Here is an 18,451-nt window from a genome sequence, read left to right on the forward strand (position 1 = left end):
TGGTAGTAGGCCCTCTTCCTCAGCTGCTCTTGTTGCTGGAAGAGCCTGAGCCTTATCCCACATGGTTTTTGAACATCTCATAGGCATTTTCAAAGTAATATGTCTAAAAGTGAATTCCTTGTACACCAGAAACTGATATATAACACTGTATATTAATGATACTGGAATTGAAATGTAAAAACTTAATAAAGTTTTTTTAAAAAGGAATTCTTGATGATTTTTTGAAACCTACATAAACTCTAGTTGGCTCCCACTCTTCCCCATGTCAGCATCCCCCTCTATGCCACCCACCAGTGAATTATTAATGCCAGAAATTTGAGTGTCAACCTGTTAATTTCACTTTCAAATTACATCTAGAATCTCTTTACTTCTGTTTACCTCCAATAGTACAGTCCTAGTCTAAGGCATCCACTAGTACCTTCACTAGTACCATCACTAGTATGATTTGTCTCTACTAGTACCATCCTCTTCTAAGGCCGACTCCTTTCATTTTGATAGTTGCAATAGCCTCCTAACTGGACTTCCTTTTTGTAATCCTTACACCCAATCCACTCTGCACATGTCAGCCAGATTGAGCTTTTAAAAACGTAAATCAGATCACAACATTCTTTGGTTTAAAATTGTTTAAGACTTCCAACTGCACTTGGGATAAATCAGTGCTCAAGTAACCTACAATGCCCTGCATATATTGCCTGCTTATCTCCCCAGTATCACTGTCCTCTTTGCTCAGTGGTCATATTGGCTTTTCGTTAGTTCTTAGGGTACACTGAACTCTTTCCTGCCATAGGGACTTTGCTGTTACAATTTTTCTGCTTGGAATGCTCTTATTTTTATGGAGTTTTTAAAGAAGATTTTATTTATTTGAAATAAAGAAAGAGAGAGAGAGGAGGAGGGAGAGAGCACGAACGGGGAGAGGGGGAGGGGCAGAGGGAAAGGGAGAAGTGGATTTCCATGATGTGGGGCTCTATCCCAGGACCCCGGGATCATGACCTGAGCTGAAGGCAGATGTTTAACTGACTGAGCCTACCCAGGTGCTCCATGCTTGGAATGCTCTTGATGAGGCTAGTTCTCCCTATTCTTCATGACTTGACACACATTAACTCCTCAAGGAAGTTTTCCATAAAATCCCTAAAATAGTAGTTGTCTCTGATATTCTCAATTATGTCACATTATCCTTTTCTTTACAGCAATCTACAATTATTTGCTGTAATTATTTTATTATTTGTGAAATTCCTTCTTATATATATTCTGTGTAAGAAAGTAAACTTCATGAAAGCTGTGACATTGTTTAGTCTTGGGTATATCACTAATTCTTGGCACACTGTAGGTCCTGAATAAATATTCTTTTTTTTTTTTAAAGATTTTATTTATTTATTCATGAGAGAGACAGAGAGAGGCAGAGATACAGGCAGAGGGAGAAGCAGGATCCCCGCAAGGAGCCCTGTGTGGGACTCAATCCCAGACCCCAGGATCATGCCTTGAGCCAAAGGCAGACAGACACTCAACCACTGAGCAACCCAGATGTCCCTGAATAAGTATTCTTTAAATGAACAAAAGATTGAGTGATCTCCCATCTAATTGAGAAGGCTATAGGAGCCACTATTTATTCCTGCCTTCATGTCACTCAGGTGGCCACTCACCTAACCTAGGTCAGAGAAAAAGTATAGAAGTTTGAGAACTATACAAAAGGAATCAACCTATCAGCCTTGCTGTAGTGGAAACATTAGGGGATGTGGGGTCAAAAGAATTATATTCTAATTTGAGAAAGTTCCCTAACCTTTTTGAGCCTCAGTTCTTCACGTATAAGAAGAGGGATCAGCTTGCATAGTGTATAGTCTTATTATCTTGTATCCACAATGCCCGACACATAACAAATGCTAAAAATATGAGTGTATGTAATAAAATCATCATACTACCTTACAGGACTTTTGTGAGGATTAAATGAGATATTGAACTATGGGGTTTATTATAAATGCTTCTTAAATGCTTATCTCAGAACACGCAGTTGAAAGAAAGTTAAAGTTGCTTTCTTATTCAAAGCAACTCTGAAAAAGAACAAAGTTGGAGAACTCACATTTCAGGATTTCAAAAGTTAGTGAAGTTTGAGAACTTCACTATAGTAATCAAGTCACCGCAGTACTGGTGTTAGTCTAGACATCAGATAAATGGAATAGGATTGAGAGTTCAGAAATAAACCATTACATTTTTGGTCAGTATCTTTTTTTAAATTTGAGATATTGAGATAAAATATCATAGCATAAACTTTACCATCTGAATCATTTTTAACTGTACATCCAGTGATGTTAAATGCATTCATAATGTTGCATAACCATCCCTACCATTCACTTTCATAACTTGTAAGCTGGTAAAACTAAAACCCTATACTTATTAAACAATAACTCCCCATTCCCTCTCCTCAGCTCCTGACAAACACAATTCTACTTTCTGTCTCTGTAACTTTGACTACTCTAAATATGTGTCTCATATAAATAGAAATATACAGTATTTGTCTTTTTGTGACTGACTCATTTCACTTAGCATAATGTCCTCAAGGTTTATCCATGATGTAGCATATGTCAGAATCTCCTTCTTTTTTAAGGCTGAATAATATATTCCATTGTATGTTTATACCACATTTTGCTATTCCATTCATGTGCTGATGGACACTTGGATTGCTTCCATGTTTTAACTACCATGAATAACATTGCTATGAACATGAGTGTAAAAATATGTTTGAGTCCCTGCTTCCAATTTTTTTTGGTATATATCCAGATGTGGAATGCTGGATCATTAGTAATTGCTTTTTTAATTTTTTGAGGAACTGCCATCTCTTTTCCATAGAAGCTGTGCCATTTTACATTCCTAATAACGTTGCACAAGGGTTTCAATTTTTCCACATCTTGACACTTGCTATTTTATGTTTTTTAGATGGTAGCCATCCTAACAGATGTGAGGTGGTATCTCATTATAATTTTGATTTGCATTTCCTTAATGATTAGTGATATTGAGCATCTTTTCATGTGCTTCTTGATGACTTGCACATCTTGAGAAATATCTAAATCTTTTGTCTAGTTTTTCATCAAGTTGTATTTGTTGTTGCTGAATTTTAGGAGTTCTCTATATATTATGGATATTAATCACTTTTCATTTATATGATTTGCAAATTTTTCTTCAGTTCTGTGAGTTGTTGCCTTTTTACTCTGCTGATAATGTCTTTTGATGCACAAAATAAAAAATTTTCCATGAAGTCTAATTTGTCTATTTTCTAGGTTGTTGCCCATGCTTTTGGTGTCATATCCAGGAAATCACTGCCAAATCCAATGCTGTGTAACATTTGTTGCATATTTTCTTATAAAAATTTTATACTTTTAGATCTTACATTTAAGTTTTCTTTCCATTTTGAGTTAATTTTTATATATGATGTTTGTTAAAGAGCCATTCATGCTTTTGCATGTGATTATCTAGCTTTTCCAACACCATTTGTTGAAAAGACTGTTTTTTCTCCATCAAATTGTGTTGATACCCTTGTCAAAATTGTTTGACCATACAAACAAGAGTTTATGTATGGGCTCTCTATTTTTTAAAAAATATTTTAAAAATTTATTCATGAGAGACACACAGAGAGAGAGGCAGAGGGAGAAGCAAGCTCCACGCAGGGACCCCAATGTGGGATTAAATCCTGGGACTCCAAGATCACACCCCGAGCTGAAGGCAAGTGCTCAACTGCTGAGCCACCCAGGCGTCCTCATGGGCTATTTCATTCAATTGGTCTACACTGTCTTTATGCCAGTACCACACTGTTTATGGTCAGTTGATTTTAGACAATCCAATGGAGAAAGAGTGATATTTTCCACAACTGATGTTGGGACAACTGGATATCCACATACAAAAGAATGCCGTTGGATTCCTGCCCACACCATATATAAAATTTAACTCAAAATGGATCAAAGATCTAAATGTAACAACTAAAACCACAACGCTCTTAGAAAACAACATAGGTATAAATCTCTGTGACCTTGTATCAGGCAATGGTTTCTTAAATATGATGCCAAAAGCACAAGCAACCAAAGAAAAAAAGATAAATTGGGCTTCACCAAAGCTAAAAACTTTTGTGCCAAAGGATACTGTCAAGAAAAGAAAATTCAAAGAATAGAAGAAAATATTTACAAGTTATATATTAGATAAGAGAGTTCTATTCAGAATATTTAAAGAAATCTTAAAATTCAACAACAAAAAACCCAAACAACCCAATTTTAAAATAGGCAAAGGATTTTATTAGACCTTTCTCCAAGGAGATGTACAAATGGCTAAAAAGCACATGAAAGTATGCTCAACATCATTAGTCATCAGGGAAATGCAAATGAAAACCACAATTAGATATTACTTCTCATTAGAATGACTAAAAAAATACAGACATTAATAAGAGTTGGGGGAAAACTACAACGAATAACACAGAAAATTATTTAAGATATATGCAAAAATGAAAGAAAAATGTTAGCAAGGATGTGGAGAAACTAGATTCTCATACCTTGTTAGTAGTAAAGGGGGGGCAGCCACTTTGGAAAACAATTTTATATTTCCTCCATTTTTGGGGGGGGTACAGTATACTTTATTGATGGTACATGACAAGGTAGGGCTCCCCAAACCCTCCCCTTCTTCGGGTTCTAGGATGTAAATTGGAGGTCAGGAGATTCTCAGTGTGTTGGGGGATTAAGTTGGGGCAGGGACTCCCCAGCAGCTGAGGGCCTCTCTCTTCCTCTTGTTCTTGCTGGGGCTGGTGGTCCAGGAGGCTCTTACTCCTTGGAGGCCATGTGGACCATGAGGTCCACCACCTGGTTGCTGTAGCCGAATTCATTGTCATACCAGGAAATGAGTTTGACAAAGTGGTCATTGAGGGCAATGCCAGCCCCAGCGTCGAAGGTGGAAGAGTGGGTGTCACTGTTGAAGTCACAGGAGACAACCTGGTCCTCAGTGTAGCCCAGGATGCCCTTGAGGGGGCCCTCTGATGCCTGCTTCACTACCTTCTTGATGTCGTCATATTTGGCAGCTTTCTCCAGGCGGCAGGTCAGATCCACAACTGACACATTGTGGGTGGGGACACGGAAGGCCATGCCAGTGAGCTTCCCGTTCAGCTCAGGAATGACCTTGCCCACAGCCTTGGCGGCACCAGTGGAAGCAGGGATGATGTTCTGGGCAGCCCCTCGGCCGTCACGCCACAGCTTCCCAGAGGGGCCGTCCACGGTCTTCTGGGTGGCAGTGATGGCATGGACGGTGGTCATGAGGCCCTCCACAATGCTGAAGTGGTCATGGATGACTTTGGCTAGAGGAGCCAAGCAGTTGGTGGTGCAGGAGGCATTGCTGACAATCTTGAGGGAGTTGTCATACTTCTCATGGTTCACGCCCATCACAAACATGGGGGCATCAGCAGAAGGAGCAGAGATGATGACCCTCTTGGCCCCACCCTTCAAGTGAGCCCCAGCCTTCTCCATGGTGGTGAAGACCCCAGTGGACTCCACAACATACTCAGCACCAGCATCACCCCATTTGATGTTGGCGGGATCTCGCTCCTGGAAGATGGAGATGGACTTCCCGTTGATGACAAGTTTCCCGTTCTCAGCCTTGACTGTGCCGTGGAATTTGCCGTGGGTAGAATCATACTGGAACATGTACACCATGTAGTTGAGGTCAATGAAGGGGTCATTGATGGCGACAATATCCACTTTGCCAGAGTTAAAAGCAGCCCTGGTGACCAGGCGCCCAATACGGCCAAATCCATTCACTCCGACCTTCACCATCGTGTCTCGGGGACGTGGCTGGCACTGCACCAGAGGATGCAGCCGGGGAGGAGCAGAGAGCCTATTTCCTCCATTTTTAAATATAGAGTTACCATCTGACCCAGCAATTCCACTTCTAGGTATGTACCTACAAGATGTCCACAGAAAACCTGTACACAAATGTTCATAACAGTGTTATTCATAAAAACTAAAAACTGGAAATGACCTGCATATTCATCAACTGATGAATGAATAAAGAACATGTGGTATATTCACACAGTAGAATGTTATTCAGTAATTGAAAAGGAACAAAGTACAGTATAGTACTACAACATAATGATCCTTGAAAACATTATGCTCAGTGAAAAAAGCTAGAAATAAAACACCAAATAGTGCACGATTCCTTTTATATGAAATGTCCACAATAGGTAAATTCATTGAGACAGAATGTAGATTAATGGTTCCCAGGTGCTAGCAAAGGGGGAAATGACTGCTAGTGGGCATAGGGTTTCTTTATGGGGTAATGAAAATATTACACAGTGGTGATAGTTGCACAACTCTAAATATGCTAAAAAACACTGGATTGTATACTTTAAAAGGGTGAATTTTGTGTTATGTGAAATACACCTCAACCAAGCCATTTTATTTTATTTTATTTTTTAAAGATTTTATTTATTTATTCATGAGAGACACAGAGAGAGAAGCAGAGACATAGGCAGAGGGAGAAGCACCAGGATCATGCCCTGAGCCAAAAGCAGACATTCAACCACTGAGCCACTCAGGCATCTCTCAACCAAGCCATTTTAAAAAGAACAGGGGTCCCTGGGTGGCTCAGTGGTTTAGTGCCTGTCTTTGGCCCAGGGTGTGATCCTGGAGTCCTGGGATCGAGTCCCGCGTCGGGCTCCTGGCATGGGGTCTGCTTCTCCCTCTGCCTGTGTCTCTGCCTCTCTTTCTCTCTCTCTGTGTGTCTATCATGAACAAATAAATAAATAAATCTTTAAAATAAATAAATAGAAAAGAATATTTTCCTAAAGATCTCATTTTAAATGTGAAGAAATTGAGGTCTGAAGAATCTGAATGTTTATGGGACGCCTGGGTGGCTCAGAGGTTGAGCAACTGCCTCTGGCTCAGGGAGTGATCCCGGAGTCCTGGGATCGAGTCCCACATGGGGCTCCCTGCATGGAGTCTGCTTCTCCCTCTGCCTATGTGTCTGCCCCCCTCTTTCTCTGTGTCTCTCGTGAATAAATAAGTAAAAAATCTTAAAAATAAAAAGAATTTGAATGCTTACATATATCTCAGTGGTTTTCTCTTCAGTGGACACTGCTGTGAAATTACAAAGGCAAGCCACTGGCTGGGAGAAAATATTTGAAAAAATATATATGATAGGGACATTTCTCCAGAATATGCAAAGTACTCAGTAATAAGAGAAACAGCTCAATTTAAGAAATTAAAGATATCTTCTTGGACGGGGACACTTGGGTGGCTCAGGGGTTGAGCATCTGTTTTCAGCTCAGGGCGTGATCCCAGGATTGAATCCCACATTGGGTTCCCCGCAGGGAGCCTGCTTCTCCCTCTGCCTGTGTCTCCGCCTCTCTCTGTGTGTATCTCACGAATAAATAAATAAAATCTTAAAAAAAAAAAAAAGATATCTTCGGGGCAGCCAGGGTGGCTCAGCGGTTTAAGCGCCTGCCTTCAGCCCAGGGCATGATCCTGGTGTCCCGGGATCGAGTCCCATGTCGGGCTCCCTACGTGGAGCCTGCTTCTCCCTCTGCCTGTGTCTCTGCCTCTCTCTCTCTCTCTCTCTCTATCATGAATAAATAAATAAAATATTTAAAAAAAGATATCTTCTTTGACCAAAAAAGATAGATGGAGGGCAAAAAAATAGAAGGAAAGATGCTCAAAATCATTTTGATTAGGGAAATGCAAATTCAAGCCACTATTGTGTACTTCGACATATCCACTAGAATGACTAAAATGAAAGACTGACAATACCGAGTATTGTAAAGTAAGTGGAACAACTGGAACTCTACTTTGCCAACTAGAGTATGAGAAATTAGATTGCCACTTCAGAGAAGTTTGCAGTACCTTATAGAATTAAATATGCACTTAGCATCTAATCTAGCAATCCCACTTATAAGTATTTACCCAGGAGAAATGAAAACATATGTTCACTCAAAGACTTGTAGATGAGTATTCACAGTGTCACTGATCCATCTATTACAACCACTAATTCAGGAAACCAATAGATAAGCAAGCCTTGGCACTGCCACGGCCAAGTGCTCCCTCCCAGGAAATCCCAAAGGGAGCTGGACAAGTTGAAAGCATAGCTCCTAACTGGGTTTGCTAACACTGTTGCCAAACAAACTCTGATAAACTCATTACAAGAGAAGCCAATAACTCACGAAAGGAGGGTTTGGAAAAGAAAAAAGAAGAAATTTATCTCAAATATCAGCAGCCGGGGGAGAGGTGATAGGCTCAAGCCTTAACAACTGACTTGTCTGTGGGCAAGATGGATATCTAGAGTTTTATAAGGTGAGGAAGGATGAGCAAGACAGAAGGCAGAGAGCATAGGATCATGGGTGAAGGTTGGTAGGTGTTCAGCCCATGATCATGGGCAGGGAAGGGGAAGTGTGGGATGTGGTCTTTTAGGCATTCCATGACTCTCAGGGCTTTTCTTTTAAAAAATTATTTATTTATTTATGATAGTCACAGAGAGAGAGAGAGAGAGAGAGAGAGAGGCAGAGACAAAGGCAGAAGCAGGCTTCATGCACCGGGAGCCCAATGTGGGATTCGATCCCGGGTCTCCAGGATCGTGCCCTGGGCCAAGGGCAGGCGCCAAACTGCTGCGCCACCCAGGGATCCCTCTCAGGGCTTTTCTGGTCTAGTCATTTGACTAGAATAGAATGTTCTGGTCATTTAAAAACATCTTCATCAATGACTCAAAAAAGTGCAATAAGAGATATAAGCATACTGTGTTTTATTTAGAGCATGCATTAAGCTGTGTGCCTAATTCTGGTATTAATTGCTGGGGTCTATAGCTGAGCCAGAGGGCTCACTGATAATAGTAGACTTATTGATAAAAATTTTAAAAATAAACCTCAGAACAATCTAAATATTCAACTGACAGAAGAAAATCGTCATATATTCATGCAATGGCATGCTATTTAGCAATAAATAAACAAATTACTGATACATGTTGATGAATTTCAAAAACATTATGTTAAATGAAAGAAGCCAAACATAAAGTTTTTGGAAAGACATAAATTTTTTGAAAATTGTAGTGAAAAAAATCCGATCTGTGTTTTTCAAGGGCCAGGAATAAAGGAAGGAGATTGCCTACAAAGGGGCAGGAAGGAACACTTGTGATGATGGAAATGAAGTGTTCTATATCATGATGATGGTGGTGGTTACAGTATATATTTTTCAGAACTCATCAAATTACACCTAAAAATGGTTAACTGTATATGCAAATAATATCTCATTAAAGCTGATTTTTAAAAAGACCATTATTCAAAAACTTCATTTAAAGATGAAAAAATTGAGCTCTAAAGGTAAGTGATCACAAAGGTAGTGGAAGTTAGAAATCCATCCAGCATTAGGAGTCTTTGACTCCTTATCTAAGGCCATTTGCATTATAACTTGTACCTTAGTTTTAGAAAGAAAAGCATCAAGTGTACTTTCATTTATTTAGGTTTCCCCTCTCTACTGCTTGCTAGATCTTCTTGGGAATGCAGTAAATGAATATATTTTGAGTTTTTTCTTCTATATAGCCCAACCTGGGATCAAACCTTTTGATAATAAATAATATTGGAGTCCTCAATTGAATGACAGGTTGTCTCAGTTTCTAAATACCATTAGTAAAAGGGGTCTAATAATTTCCTGTCAGCTTTTTAACAGACTAAGGAAAATTAAGAATGACGGACAGAAATAACGGTGTTATTCCCAGGTTTGCCGCTTGTTTTGTATTACTCTATTGCTTTGTTTCAAAAGAAAGCAAACTACTTGAGAACTCAAAGTATTCAGGTTGTTGATGGAGATTTTTGCAGACTTCTTTTGGAAAATGCAGGGGAGCCCCCTGGTGTAGTTTCTTGTTTACTGCACTTGAGTGGACACTGCCGTCAAGTGGAGAGATGAGAACTACCTGGTGGGGGTGGTGAAACAGGTTATGCGGATTAACAAGTGCCCTTGCGAGCACCGAGTGATGTATGGGAGTGTTGAATCACAATATTGTACACATGAAACTTACAGAACACTATGTTAACTCTACTGGAAATAAAATAGAATAGAATAAAAAATAAATAATTAAAAACAGGACTACTTTGACATCTTGTCCATTCAGGTGCTCCTGACCTTTTGTGATAAGTGATCCACAGTGACCACCCTGACTAAGGCAGAATGTGTTGGAATTGGTTGTAAATCAATGGGAATTAGTAAGAGTCTATTATTTTCCAAGTGTTAGATTGATGAAAAAGAATGACATTTGGAAAAGATCACTCCACTCAGTGTGGAGCCTAAGGCAGGGCTTGAAATCACAATGTTGAGACCAAGACCTGAGCCTAGACCAGGAGTCAGATGCTTAACTGACTGAGGCACCCAGGTGCTCCAAACACAGATCACTTTAGAATCAAAAGTTAAATGTTATAATACTATATGGCTTACAAAGGGCTTGTATGCAAATTATTTGGTTTCATTTACTAAGAGCTCTATGAGGTGGGTTTTTTTTTTTTTTAAGATTTTATTTATTCATGAAAGACACAGAGACAGAGAGACAGAGACACAGGCAGAGGGTGAAGCAGGTTTCATGCAAGGAGCCTCATGTGGGACTTGAACCCGGGACTCCAGGATCATGCCCTGAGCCAAAGGCAGACGCTCAACCACTGAGCAAGGCATCTTTGTCTCCACTCTTGCTCCCTCCAACATGACCTAACCTTTTTTACTTCTTCCTTCTCCTATACCATTGATTTTAAAACATATTTGACTATGCAATCATATATGTTCTCTTAACTTAAAAAATGATTTCTGAAAATTGCCTGTCTGATGGGTGCATCATAATAGAACTGCAACTTAAGTTACAAGAGGATCTGGAGATCTATCATTAGCAGTGTCTGATTAGTGATAATTTTTTAGTTTTGCCCTGTGATCTGTAGCAATGTATTAGCAAAAGTTACTAGATTTGCAATAATATAGGAGCAAAATTTCTGGAAATAATAAGTATTGCTAAGCAAACCAACAGATTTGGACAACAAAGAATATTTGATCATGCACGAGGCTATGCACTGTAGCACTTAAATACTTTGTAGATTTAAAAAATATTTTAATGAAAAAAAATATTTATTTATTCATGAGAGACAGAGAGAGAGAGAGAGGCAGAGACATAGGCAGAGGGAGAAGTAGGCTCCATGCAGGGAGCCTGATGTGGGATTCAATCCCAGGACCCCGAGATCACGACTTGAGCCAAAGGCAGATGCTCAACCACTGAGCCACCCAGTTGTCCCATATTTTGTAGATTTTTATCAGTGATGAAAATGTGGCAAGATCCTAAAATACATTTTTTGGCCCCACCAGAATATTCATCTTTTAGTAACTCACAATTTAACAATTTATTGAGCACATAATTTACTTTCATCTTTGGGTTACTAGTTTACTCCTCCTACCCCACTAAAAATTCTTTATACATATACATATGTATATGTATGTATACAGGGTAAAAACTGACCACCTAGGTTCGTGTCCTGACTCTGTCACTTCTACTGTGTGACTCAAGCAAGTTACTTGCCCTCTCTCTGCCTCAGGGTTTTCCACTGGTAAAATGAAGATACTAATAGTACCTACCTCATGAAGTTCCTGTAAGGATTACATGTACGCTGAAAGTGAGGTTTACAGGACCTGGGAGGTTTGGCTATTGTCAGGATAAGGTTGCTTTTATGGACTTTAAGGAAGGTACTTGCTGGGATGAGCACTGGGGGTTATATGTAAGTAAGGAATCACTAAATTCTACCCCTGAAACCAATACTACACTATACGTTAACTAACTTGAATTTAAAACAAGAAGGTTTTTTTTTTTTAAAGATTTTATTTACTTATTCACGAGACACACACACACACACACACAGAGAGAGAGAGAGAGAGAGAGGCAGTGACACAGGCAGAGGGAGAAGCAGGTTCCACGCAGGGAGCCCGATGTGCGACTCAATCCCAGGTCTCCAGGATCACACCCTGGGCCGAAGGCGGCGCTAAACCACTGAACCACCTGTGCTGCTCAAGAACGTTGTTTTTAGTCTCTAATAAAACATCAACACTAAGGCAGCTATGAGCTCCCTGAGGAATGTCATGCTCTGCGTGTCTCGGGTATTTATCAGTGGGCTGCAAGTTATAAGGAGATTCAATTTAAGCTACATCTCCCTTGCCTTTATTCTCCTCATTATTCTCTGCACCCCCCCCCACTTGCTGAACAATTATGACCCTTAAATCTTTTAAGGTTGTCGAGGGTGGAAGTGTAGAAATGTCCCTACCTGTGGGTCAACACTAGTCAGGGGGTGCATCGGGGAGTTACAAAAGGCAGAGGTAGCTGAGTCCAACTTGGACAGCAAAGAAGCATCTCTGGGTGGTAAGGACCATCTGTTGATGTGAAATTATTATAGTGATGGAGTCTTGGCACCGAGTGGAAAAACATTGAAAATAGCAACATGTTAGAATTAAACTGGCTATAAGAATGAGAAGTCCAACAAAGAGACCCTTAGTTGTTGACCATAGTCCTCTGAACCAGGAACTTAACCAATCGTTAAAACAGAGGGAAGGTAGAGCCTTAATTTGAGCATTCATATCTGTTAGTAGTCCTGTGACATTTTAATGATAATCTGGGATGTATACACAGTATTCTGTTCTAAGAGTGGTACATGAATCTCTTTGTGCTGCTGTTAGGATATCTAAAGCCATTCTATTTTGAAGAGCCACTTTGAGCATTTGGGTGACCTCAGTATTAAGTAAGGAGACAGTTTTGTGAATCACTGAGTGCCTTTATGGTGTATTTATTAAGGGCTTCCAAGTGCCAAATTATGCTTTCCAACCATATAGATGGTACAAAATGGATGTCAAATGATCATAACACAGAAAAACAGATCGTGTGCATCTTTGTTTTAAATTGGGAAGATTAGCCAGGGTAGTGATGCTTGCTTGTAATAATGTGCCCTTGAAGCCAGGCAACACCTATCCACCCTGAAGAAAGGCAGGGCCACAGGTTAGTTAGTTCCACAAAACCGCTGAGTTCTGTTTGGGGCTAGCCATCTGATTCAGGTTGCCTTATTCAATCAGTACCAAACCAGTCAGTTATCTAGAGTATAATGGTTTGAGAACATATTTCTAATGATAGCCATCTGAAATGTGGGTGTTATTGCCAAGTATCTTATGTATGATTTGTTTCCAGGATAAAACTGCCGTTTGACTGAGCTGTCCAGTGGTGGGCACGAGCCATAAATATGTATCCCAAATTTGGTATATACCATCTTTAGCATGATGATAACTAAAGTTTGTGATTTAGGCACTAATTGACAGGCATTGATTTGTGGGCTTGCAAAGTCAGTTAATATTTTACTTGTCTGAGGGCATGAAAAAGTCTGGTTATGTCCTGGTAAATCCTATGTCCTATTGATCGTCGGTAGATCTATCATGAAACGTGGTGTCATTAGGATTATATATTTTTTCTGAAATATAGGTATACAGAGAGTGCCAATCAGTGCCTTGTAAAGGGGAAACTTACCAGGGTAACCAGGATATAGTTCACATGGGCAAAATTCCAAATATCCAACAAGCTGTTTGATTTTGAAGTTCAGCATAAGTTGTGCCCATTGTAGAAAGGAACCGTGTACTAAAATTTGTGAACAGAGAACAAAGAAAATGTACAACTTTTATCATTGTCTGAAAGGGAGTTTGAGATCTCCTATAGGTTCACAAGAGTAAGAAGGCACGTTAGTTTGCTCATTGGTTTCCTGTGAAGCAAGTACAGGTTTTATTTTAGATATATGGGTCCAGGAAGAGTGCCCCTCTGACTTCACTATAGTAGGAGTATACTCCATTTTGGATTTAAGTCCCCTGCTGTATTTGACTTTCAATCTCTTATTTTATTTATTTTAAAGATTTGTCCATTAGAGAGAGAGAGAGAGAAAGAGAGAGAGAGAGAGAGAAAATGAGTAGGGGGAGGAAGGAACAGAGAGAGAAAGAGAAGCAGACTTCCCACTGATTAGGGAGCCCCAGGCGGGGCTTGATTCCAGGACCCTAAGATCGTGACCTGAGCCAAAGACAACCACTTAACCAACTAAGCCACCCAGGTGCCCCTGACTTCCAATCTTTTAAATAACCTATGTCTCTGGGGCTTGCATGAGGTGGATTTTTAATTATAGTTAAATCAGGTTTGGGGATCATATGATTAGTATATTTATAAAGTAACATGAATTAAACCAGCCTTGAGTGAGTAATTCAATAAAGTATTGTAATCTTCGTCCAATAACAAATCCACTGTAAGAAATGGTTTTCCATAGGATGACTCAAAAGTGCTCAGTCCTAAGTGTAGTGAGGTGCCTTTTTAAAGTATGGTCTGCTTTTTCTGCTTTTTCAGAGGATTGTGGATGCCAGGCTGAATGTAAAAAATATTACATTTTTTAAAGCTTGTTCTATTTGCTGTGTTATTTGTGCAGTAAAAGAAGGACCATTTTCACTTTGAAGGAATGATTTCTCACAACAAAGCTTTGGTTACTTCTCTGGCTCTTTCAGTCTTACATGGAAAGGCCTCAATCCAACCAGTGAAAGTATCAATAAACACTAGTAGGAACTTGTAGCTTTTGCAAGGAGGCATTTGTGTGAAATCAAGCTGCCAGTCCTCTCCTGGATAAGAACCACACCTTTGGACTGGTTTTAAAAGTAGGGATGGGGTGGAGTGTACAGACCGTGCCTTTTGGATTTACTTGTGCACAAACAATTTGGATAGGCAGACTTGTATTACTGTAGTTGTTAAATTTACTCCATCAAATATATTTTTATTTGAATGTTCTAAAGTACCTTTGCCTAAACGAGTAGCCTGGTGTAAATCCTGTGTTATCTTTCATTGGTTATTTTTCAGTATAGATTTTTTTCTCATTAGCAAGACATTCCTATGCATTTTTTGGAATATCCTCATTCCTGGGTTATGTGAATTTCTTGGTCTGAATAGACTGGAGTTATGGGCTCTATTGTAAAACTTAGTATCCTCAGAAGTCTTCTTGTACATGCAAAATATACTGAACTTGAAATGCAGTTGAGAGCTCTATCTTACCCTTTAGTTTTATCAACATTGCTTGAGTTTCTTTATTCTTAAAGTTCATAGTTTTGTGTTGGAGATTTGTAAGTCTATTTTTGTTTTTCTATTTTTTTGTATGTTTTTTATTGGAGTTCGATTTGCCAACATATAGCATAACACCTAGTGCTCATCCTGTCAAGTGCCCCCTCAGTGCCCGTCACCCAGTCACCCCATCCTCCTGCCCACCTCCCCTTCCACTACCCCTTGTTCATTTCCCAGAGTAGGAGTCTCTCATGCTCTGTCTCCCTCACTGATATTTCCCACTCATTTTCTCTCCTTTCCCCTTTAATCCCTTTCGCTATTTTTTATATTCCCTGAATGAATGAAACCATATAATGTTTGTTCTTCTCCGAATGACTTATTTCACTCAGCATAATACTCTCCAGTTCTATCCACGTCGAAGTACATGGCGGGTATTCGTCGTTTCTAATGGCTGAATAATATTCCATTGTATATATAGACCACATCTTGTTTATCATTCATTTCGATAAATGAGGCTCCTTCCACAGTTTAGCTATTGTGGACATTGCTGCTATAAACATTGGGGTGCAGGTGTCTCAGTTTTTCACTGCATCTTTATCTTTGTGGTAAATCCCCAGTAATGCAATTGCTGGGTCGTAGGGTAGCTCTATTTTTAACTCTGAGGAACCTCCACATAGTTTTCCAGAGTGGCTGTACCAGTTCACATTCCAACCAACAGTGCAAGAGGGTTCCCCTTTCTCCACATCCTCTCCAACATTTGTTGTTTTCTGTCTTGTTAATTTTCCCCATTCCCACTGGTGTGAGGTGGTATCTCATTGTGGTTTTGATTTGTATTTCCCTGATGGCCAGTGATGCGGAGCATTTTCTCATGCTTCTTGGCCATGTGTATGTCTTCTTTAGCGAAATTTCTGTTCATGTCTTTTGCCCAATTCATGATTGGATTGTTTGTTTCTTTGCTGCTGAGTTTATTAAGTTCTTTATAGATCTTGGATACTAGCCTTTTATCTGATATGTCATTTGCAAATATCTTCTCCCATTCTGTAGGTTGTCTTTTAGTTTTGTTGACTGTTTCTTTTGCTGTGTGGAAGCTTTTTATCTTGATTAATTCCCAGTAGTTCATTTTTGCTTTTGTTTCCCTTGCCTGTAGAGACGTGTCTTGCAAGAAGTTGCTGTGGCCAAGTTCAAAAAGGGTGTTGCCTGTGTTCTCCTCCAGGATTTTGGTGGATTCTTGTCTCACATATAGATCTTTCATCCATTTTGAGTTTACCTTTGTGTATGGTGTAAGAGAATGGTCTAGTTTCATTCTTTTGCACGTGGCTGTCCAATTTTCTCAGCACCATTTTTTGAGGAGACTCTCCTTTTTCCAGTGGATAATGTTTCCTGCTTCGTTGAATATTAGTTGACCATAGAGCTGAGTGCCGATTTCTGGATTCTCTATTCTGTTCCATTGATCTATGTGTCTGTTTTTGTGTCAGTACCACACTGTCTTGATGATCACAGCTTTGTAGTACAACTTGAAATTGTAAGGCCATTTTTGACGTTATTTTTGTGTGCCTGGGGAAACAGGTGGCAGGATTCTGAGCAAACCTCAATGCCTGACTTGTCAGATTGCAGGTACCTCTCTGCCCTCCTACACTCCTATGGCCTAATGGTATGTGGTAGGTAAGGGGTGTAAACATCATTGGAATAGATAAGGCGTCTCTGGAGGGCATGCCTCCTGAGCTAGGTCTCACTGTTGAAAGCTGTCATGAGCTGAGAGAACCCAGCACTACTTCAGGATCCTTCTTTTTTCTCTCTTTGTCTTTCTTCCCCATTTCCTGGCTTGCTATGTCAGTTCAGCCAACTGACTGAAGAGACAGTTTCTTTTCATGTTTCATGCCTCTACCTTATAGAGAAGTGGTACTTGAGAACCACATGGATCATTAGAGTATGAGAACTCTTGGGCCTGTAAGACAACATCCAATCAAGTCTTATTTGATGCCTAAGTGACATTGGGTTCCCAAGTGTCTAATGACTATACCACTACGTAGGAGGCATAGTAAGGACTTGAACCTACATCTGGATCTAGCTAGCACTCTATTTTCACTTAGTGAATTAATCTGGCAAGAGTTGCTAAGAAAATTGATATTTAAGAAATACTTAATAAATGCTACATACAAGTCAGAAGCTGGGCCAAGTGTATTTGTATAGTTTCATTTGATCTTTAAAACTAACCTGTGAGAGGATTGGGAGAGGTTTAGCAACTTGCCAAAGGTCACAATGGATTGAGAGTGGGGAAGCTGAGGTATGAAACTACATTGTCTGATTTAAATTCGGAGTTCCTAAGACAGAAAATATTTGTGCTCAGGCTACTTATGCTTCACCTTATACAAATACTTGCAGGGGCACCTGGATGGCTCAGTGGTTGAGCATCTGCTTTTGGCTTAGGTCGTGATCCTGGGGTCCTGAGATCCTGTCCTGCATCAGGCTCCCCACAGGGAGCCTGTTTCTCCTCTGCCTGTCTCTGCCTCTCTCTGTGTGTCTCTTATGAATAAATAAATAAAATATTTTTTAAAATGCTTGCAGGTGTAAGGTAAAAATTCAATGTAAACAAAGCACCTTCAGCCAGGGGAAACATTATTTATTCATGAACTTCAGGGTTTCAATTGTTTTCCCCTAGAGAACTAAAGCCTCTAGCCCCTACTTACTGAAAATGTGGTCTGTACACCAGAAGCTTTGGCATGTCCTGGGATCCTGTTAAAAATGCAGAATACCAGACTCCACTTCAGATCTCTTGAATCAGAATATGGAGCATAATAAGATTCTCAGGCGAATTGTGTGCCCCTTAAAGTTGGGAAGCTCTACTTTAGCTGAAACTGAAGGATTCCTGATCTCTGATGATCTCGTAATATTATTACTAAATATCTCCTTAACATGATAAAATTCCCAAATAATTTCCAAACCACTCTCTCAAGAATTTGCAAAAAGAGAATCAGAGAAAAACAAGATTAGTACTAGATGGTACATACCTTGCTAAGGGCGAAGAAACTTGAAATCAACTTGTAAGTCTTTTTGAAAAACTACAAAGGAATTTAAACAGAAATTTCTTCCACATTCCAAACCACTGAGTCCAATGAAGATAACAAGTATTTACTGGAAAAATGAAAAAATGAGAGGAAAAGGATACTTATCAAATGGCAACACCAGGCATTTTGCATAGTTTAATTTCTTGTTATAACATTGAATCCTCACTGTGTATATAAGGGACAGAGGCAAAATAGGTTAGGTAAATTATTCAAGGCCATATAGACTTGGGTCTGAATCCAGATTTGTCTGAATCCAAAGCTCTAATGCCACTCACTGTGCGTGACCCACATAAACTGCGAGG

At 39.7% G+C, this 18,451-nt stretch overlaps 1 protein-coding gene across 22 annotated transcripts in view; it reads right to left on the minus strand.

Moving 5' to 3' along the window:
- Positions 1-18,451, minus strand: part of LOC111089999 (glyceraldehyde-3-phosphate dehydrogenase-like) — an 88,247-nt gene that overhangs the window by 11,767 nt on the left and 58,029 nt on the right. For 6 of the 22 annotated variants that reach the window (XR_005375761.1, XR_005375766.1, XR_005375763.1 and 3 more), the window contains exons 2-4: positions 18,093-18,216; positions 13,531-13,638; positions 12,287-12,424 (exon numbers count right to left, since the gene is read on the minus strand). Coding sequence is in view for 15 of the 22 variants with exons in the window: in XM_038569098.1 (XP_038425026.1) it covers positions 4,794-5,944; positions 13,531-13,606 (1,227 nt within the window). In the remaining 7 variants the exon portion in view is untranslated. Of the gene's footprint in view, positions 1-4,793; positions 5,945-11,902; positions 12,138-12,286; positions 12,425-13,530; positions 13,639-17,771; positions 17,818-18,092; positions 18,217-18,451 lie in introns of those variants that run through there. The other 16 variants (XM_038569096.1, XM_038569095.1, XM_038569097.1 and 13 more) reach the window with 14 other exon arrangements.

The sequence above is a fragment of the Canis lupus genome, chromosome 21 (genome assembly GCF_011100685.1).
Source record: "Canis lupus familiaris isolate Mischka breed German Shepherd chromosome 21, alternate assembly UU_Cfam_GSD_1.0, whole genome shotgun sequence".
Taxonomy (NCBI): domain Eukaryota; kingdom Metazoa; phylum Chordata; class Mammalia; order Carnivora; family Canidae; genus Canis; species Canis lupus.